Here is a 1,477-nt window from a genome sequence, read left to right as displayed (position 1 = left end):
GGCACGTGCCTTGAGGTGGTATTGACCATCTGATGTTCACTGGGCAGCGACACTCAGAGTAGAGGATAATTTTGCCTAACAACATGGGGAGTGGGGACACTCACTTCAAATAACTCTGAATCGTCGGATACGCACCAATGGGACTGGCACATTGAAAGGATCTCATTCCTAGTTCGTGTCTACCTCTGATAGTGAACTCACAAGGCTATAAATATACCACTCCCATCCTGGACCCACCATACCTATCAACAATGGAAGTACAACGTCGGAAACTTAATCTCCGAGTCTCCTTGCCTGACTCTACCCATTGCTGCCCTCGTTTCCCCCTCCGACTCCCCCCAGCTTCGCTCTTCTCCGCTGCCACAACCACCACCCTATCCCAAGAAGTCGATAGCCTCTCCGACCTGGAGAAACTTAAAGTGATCGGACATGGCAATTGCGGCACAGTCTACCAAGTCCGCCACAACCTCACCTCCACCATCTACGCTCTCAAAGTCGTACGTGGAGACTGCGACACTACAGTCCGCAGCCAGATCGTCAACGAGATGGACATCCTTCGTCGTACGGATTCTCCCTTCATCGTTCGGTGCCATGGCATTTTCGATGATCCTTTCGGAGACAATGCGATCCTCATGGAGTACATGGATGGCGGCACACTCGACACTTACGTGAAATCTCATGGAAGCTTCTCAGAGCTCTCACTCTCCACCATTGCTCGCCAAGTCCTCAAAGGTCTCAACTACCTTCACTCCAAGAAGATCGTCCACAGAGATATCAAGCCTTCGAATCTATTGGTGAATCAGAAGATGGAAGTAAAGATTGCAGACTTCGGTATCAGCAAGATCATGAGAGATACACTCCAACGCTGCGACTCTTTTGTGGGTACTTGTGCTTATATGAGCCCTGACAGGCTGGATCAAGACACCTACGGTTCCAACTACGACGGTTACGCAGCCGATGTATGGAGCTTGGGGCTTACTGTATTGGAGCTTTACGTGGGTCACTTCCCCTTGCTTTCTCCAGACCAGAGACCTGATTGGCTCACACTAACATTGGCCATATGTAACGAAGAACTACCAAGCTTGCCTGATAGTGCTTCGGAGGAGTTTCAAAGCTTCATCAAGTGTTGTTTGCAGAAGGATTCCAATCAGAGATGGACGGTTTCGCAGCTCTTATCACATCCTTTTATCTCCAACGATCGGGAATCTGAAAATTGATGTTGAAATAAAATCATTTTTTTATGTGATTTAATCTGTACATATTACGTCCAGGATATTTTTCCTGCATGAAAACAGATTTTAGAGAAAATTAATAAATTTCATATTTGTTTCTTTTCTTATTATTTTTGTGTCTATCTATGTTGATTGCTTATTAACTGTTACATTGGTGTCAAAACCCTAGTGGATCCTAATATGTATTATGGTTTGGTTTGTTACGACTGTGAATCCCGATGAGCTTCTCTTAAGGGGGGGGGGGG

General features: G+C 46.2%; 1 protein-coding gene across 1 annotated transcript; it reads left to right on the top strand.

The window, feature by feature from the left end:
• The first annotated feature begins 251 nt into the window (after window positions 1-251).
• Window positions 252-1,217, top strand: LOC122059092 (mitogen-activated protein kinase kinase 9-like). The gene has a single exon (XM_042621788.1). The coding sequence runs from the start codon at window positions 252-254 to the stop codon at window positions 1,215-1,217; it is 966 nt and encodes a 321-aa protein (XP_042477722.1).
• The last annotated feature ends 260 nt before the right edge of the window (window positions 1,218-1,477 follow it).

This window comes from Macadamia integrifolia, chromosome 13 (assembly GCF_013358625.1).
Source record: "Macadamia integrifolia cultivar HAES 741 chromosome 13, SCU_Mint_v3, whole genome shotgun sequence".
NCBI lineage: Eukaryota > Viridiplantae > Streptophyta > Magnoliopsida > Proteales > Proteaceae > Macadamia > Macadamia integrifolia.
This window is presented reverse-complemented; position numbering and strand designations above follow the sequence as displayed.